This window comes from Fragaria vesca, linkage group LG5 (genome assembly GCF_000184155.1).
Source record: "Fragaria vesca subsp. vesca linkage group LG5, FraVesHawaii_1.0, whole genome shotgun sequence".
Taxonomy (NCBI): domain Eukaryota; kingdom Viridiplantae; phylum Streptophyta; class Magnoliopsida; order Rosales; family Rosaceae; genus Fragaria; species Fragaria vesca.
In genome coordinates this window covers 16,148,756-16,153,408 of record NC_020495.1, presented here as the reverse complement: position 1 = coordinate 16,153,408, position 4,653 = coordinate 16,148,756, and the positions used below count along the sequence as shown (strand labels likewise).

Below are 4,653 nucleotides of genomic sequence, written 5' to 3'. Positions count from 1 at the left end.
TATATATATATATATATATATATATATATATATATATAGAGAGAGAGAGAGAGAGTGAGAGAGAGAGCATTTATCAAATGTTGGAGGAAGGAGGAGGGAATATAGGTTGCCCCCACCATGATATGTGAAGTTTTTTTTTCGATAACTCCATGATTTGTGAAGTTGAGAACTTGAGAGTTGAGATCGATATCGAGATCTTATCGCAATATTATGTATGGATTGTGAATCAGCAAGCTCAACTCAACATCAGGTGCTCATCCATCCACATTCCTTCACATATATGTGTGTACATATTTCAATCACACACCTATATATGTGTATGTGATATATGACATTGGACCTAGCTGAGAGAGAGAGAGAGAGGTTTCTAGTCTTCCACGCCACACGTACACCTTCAATAATTAACTTCTTCAACATCATCATCATCATCATTTCACTTCACTCTCTCACTCATTTCTTCCAGAACCCACTTCCCCCCTACCACCACTCACCTAGCTAGCCTATTTGTCTCTCTGCAGCTGCATATATTCGCTACTTGAACTAGAAACATGTTAAGATCACACTACTAGCTAGTATGATCGAGAGAGTTGGTTGTTCAGGTAGTAATCTATCTTAATTGGCCAATATGTATGTGTATTATCACCAACCATGAAAAAGCAGAAGCTGCATGATGGATGGTGCCTCCTAGCTAGCTAGCTCTTCATTATATGTAATCAGTTACAAGATGCAGAAAAAGGTTTGTAGCTGGAAATTAGGCCTAAATGGGCAGCAGAGGATGATGAGAGGTCATCATGAAGCTGATCAACATCACAGCAATTACAAGAACAATAATGATCAAATGACATCGTCTGATGAGCTCAACTTGAGAAACCTCTCAAAGCTTATACTCCCTCCTCTGGGCGCCTCAAGCTACAACCAGACTCAAATGCAATCAAAAGGCTATATTATTTCCCCCATGGACTCCAGATACAGGTACCTCGATCGATCTACACATATAGCTGATAATATATTCATGCATGCATATATTATATATCAGCTATAATATATATACATATATATATATATGTATGTATGTATGATTAAGAAGCTAGATGGAATTCTCTGCAGGAGTTGGGAGGTGTTTATGGTGCTTTTGGTGGCTTACTCGGCCTGGGTTTACCCGTTTGAGGTTGCATTTCTCAACTCGACGACGGGAACAAGCATCAATCCTCTCTACTTAGCAGACTACATTGTTGATCTGTTTTTCGGCATCGATATCGTACTGACATTCTTCGTTGCGTACATCGATCCCAGAACTCAGTTGCTTGTTCTCGACTCCAATAAAATCGCAATAAGGTGATCCATCACTTCCTTGCTTCTAATTTCTTTCTCTTTTCTTTCTTTATTTGAATTGATTGAAAGTGTTCAAAAACATCAATAAACATTTTCTTTTTCTTTTTTGAATAAACGATCAACTTTTTCTTAGACAAAAGAAAAGAGGCAAACTGCTTTTTTCTTAGCCTAATTGCTATGGATTGAAATGGAAAAGACTATTGTCATCCCATGAGGATAACCCTCAAATCAAAAGTATATATCGTCACTTTGTGGTGCGTGGTTAATTAGCTTTATGATAAACCATGTGGATTTTTCCCTTTTGATACACCAATGCAACCCTGTGGTTATAATTTCATTTCAAAATTGGGCATGTTCCCAAAATGTCGACCAAATAAATCACCTAATATCTCCGAACTACGTACAGATCGATTGGCCATACTAATTAGTACTATCTATTGCTTCTTTCTTTGGACACTACTCAGAGGAGGTCATATTAGTCATAACTTAAGATGCATTTCATTTAAGAAGTTTTGGCAGTTAAAAAGTCCGTAGTTGGACCTTGGATTGGGTAGACCAGTCCGCCTTTAGGTGTGCACCAGTCGGTTCGTCTTTTCTATCGGCGATACGTTGCTGGTTTTAACTGGCCGCACCGGTCCTCAAAATCTTGTGACATAGTTAAAGTGATATCCAAACTTAAAAAACTACCAACGTGATACCCAAACTTAATTTTTAGTACCGACGAAAGGCCGGAGGCCATTTCCGCATCATCTGTTTGTTGACCTGTCTAGCATGGGACCCACCAAAACAGGGCAGAAACGACATTGTAGCCAATTGGAAACACAATCTCAATCCTACCCAAACGCTCCCGAAATCACACCTCCCTCACTTTTTCTCAAAACGATTCAATTCAAATGAGGGAAAGCAGAGATTCACCACTGTTGGGAATATTCGACAGTAGAGAATCATGAAGACTGAAAAAATGTTTGGGATCACGCAAAATGATACTAGCAAATTGTTAGACTATTGTAAAATCTTTGACCCTCAAAATTAATGTCACTCAAGCATCTAAAGAATAATTGTTCTACTTCAGTTGGATTTTCATCTGAGCGTATATAATTTTCGTAGACAACTAGTTTCATTCGGCCCTTCAGGTATACGAAATTGCATTATGTGATAGTTTAGGTACTTTGGGGAGACTTCCTTACTGTAGTCTGTAAGGTAAGTAAACTGACTTTGATCTGCAACTGCCAAAATTAATAGGTATCTTTCGACATGGTTCTTTATGGATTTGGCATCAACCCTCCCCTTCGAGGTTATAGGCAGACACAAATTGGGTCTCTCCTACTCTCTCTTGGGATTGCTCCGATTTTGGCGATTAAGACGAGCAAAGAAACTCTTCACAAGGTTGGTATACTATACCAGCAAAGCTGCAGCTTCAAACTAACTTATTCATCATCTTAATTTATCATCTTTCCTGCTGTATATGCAGGCTTGAGAAGGACATCAGGTTTAGCTACTTCTGGGTCAGATGCGCCAGGCTTTTATCTGTAAGTTATAGATAGACCTATGTATAAATATATTTACATATATATGTGTGTGTTACAATGGTGCAAGTGCTTGAGTCAATGGACGAAATATTAGGAACTTATATATAACAAAGTCTAAATCTTACTGATAAAATGACAAACCCTTAAAGCATTCATGTACTCTAAATAACTCTAAGCTAGGGTGATGATTAAGTTACATGTCTCTGCAATGCATGTAGTGTTGGTTAAGATTTGAAGAGAATCTTATAAGGAAATTTTGATGATGATGCATGTGTGAATATCGGTACAGGTGACACTGCTTTCAGTACATTGTGCTGGATGCCTGTACTACCTGCTAGCAGACCGATACCCACACGAAGGGAGGACATGGATTGGAGCTGTTATTCCAAATTTCAGAGAGACGAGTTTGTGGATTCGCTACATTTCAGCCCTCTACTGGTCCATCACCACCATGTCCACCGTCGGTTATGGTGACCTCCATGCAGTTAACACCATGGAAATGATCTTCATCATCTTATACATGCTTTTCAACCTTGGCCTTACTGCTTACCTAATCGGCAACATGACAAACTTAGTTGTGGAAGGCACTCGTCGTACCATGGAATTTGTAAGTACTTACTTTCTCTAAATTCATATACCAATTCATTTTTTGCAATTTCCATATATATGTTACACATGCTGTCAATCAAGACCATTGATTATATAGTTGGAGTCTTTGTTTCAATGTGAAATCAGCTGAGTTCACAGTCTGAGAATATTGTATTATTGTATGCGTCTACAGGTATCATCGATCAGTTAAAATGTTATTTGATCTATGTCAATTGGGGTTTGTTTCTGTTACGCAGAGAAACAGCGTTGAAGCAGCATCAAACTTTGTTAGCCGCAATCGCTTGCCTCCAAGGTTGAAGGATCAAATTCTGGCCTATATTTGCTTGAGATTCAAGGCTGAGAGCTTGAACCAGCAGCAAATAATTGAACAGCTCCCCAAGTCAATTTGTAAAAGCATCTGTCAATATTTATTCCTGCCAACAGTTGAGAAAGTTTATCTTTTCAAAGGTGTCTCCCGGGAAATACTTCTAATTCTGGTGAATATATCCATCCCTCTTTTAATGTTACATTGGTATTCAAGAAAAAGGTAAACAATTTCATTGGGAAGAAAAATGCTTAGATTCATAGTCTGAGACACAAGTAATATATAAACAGAAACATGAAACTTTTGCCTTTTGTCTTTACTTTGGTGTTTTTATTCTAATGTGACCTCTACTTTTGTCTTGTGTAGAAACTTCAATTTTCTGCTTAAATAGTTGTGCACAACTTGTCATGACTTATGTAATCTAACAGTATATAACCAAAAAATTGATGATTGACCGGCCAGGTTGCAAACATGAAGGCAGAGTACATTCCACCAAGAGAAGATGTTGTAATGCAAAACGAAGCACCCGATGATATATACATCATTGTTTCTGGAGAAGTGGAAATCATTGATTGTGAGATGGATAAAGAGCTAGTCGTCGGGACTTTGAAATCTGGGGACATGTTTGGAGAAGTAGGTGCACTTTGTTGCCGAGAAGTTGGTGCACTTTGCTGTAGGCCTCAAAGCTTTACCTATCGAACGAAAACACTTTCACAACTCTTGAGACTCAAAACCACTGCACTAATAGAAGCAATGCGGACCAAACAAGAAGACAATGCTCAAATGCTTAAGAACTTCAAGCAGGTTGGTAAACACGTCATTGTATTTCAAGATTTCCTCAATGTTTTATCCTTGTATCTCTTTTAAGGGAAAAGAAAA

At 38.2% G+C, this 4,653-nt stretch overlaps 1 protein-coding gene across 1 annotated transcript in view; it reads left to right on the top strand.

The window, feature by feature from the left end:
• The first annotated feature begins 413 nt into the window (after nt 1–413).
• LOC101304580 (potassium channel AKT2/3-like) overlaps nt 414–4,653 on the top strand; it is a 6,443-nt gene continuing 2,203 nt past the window's right edge. Inside the window, exons 1-7 of the mRNA XM_004299870.1 lie at nt 414–972; nt 1,108–1,335; nt 2,575–2,718; nt 2,804–2,861; nt 3,151–3,468; nt 3,707–3,946; nt 4,237–4,578. Coding sequence (XP_004299918.1) covers nt 725–972; nt 1,108–1,335; nt 2,575–2,718; nt 2,804–2,861; nt 3,151–3,468; nt 3,707–3,946; nt 4,237–4,578 — 1,578 coding nt within the window. The 5' untranslated portion in view covers nt 414–724. The remainder of the gene's footprint in view (nt 973–1,107; nt 1,336–2,574; nt 2,719–2,803; nt 2,862–3,150; nt 3,469–3,706; nt 3,947–4,236; nt 4,579–4,653) is intronic.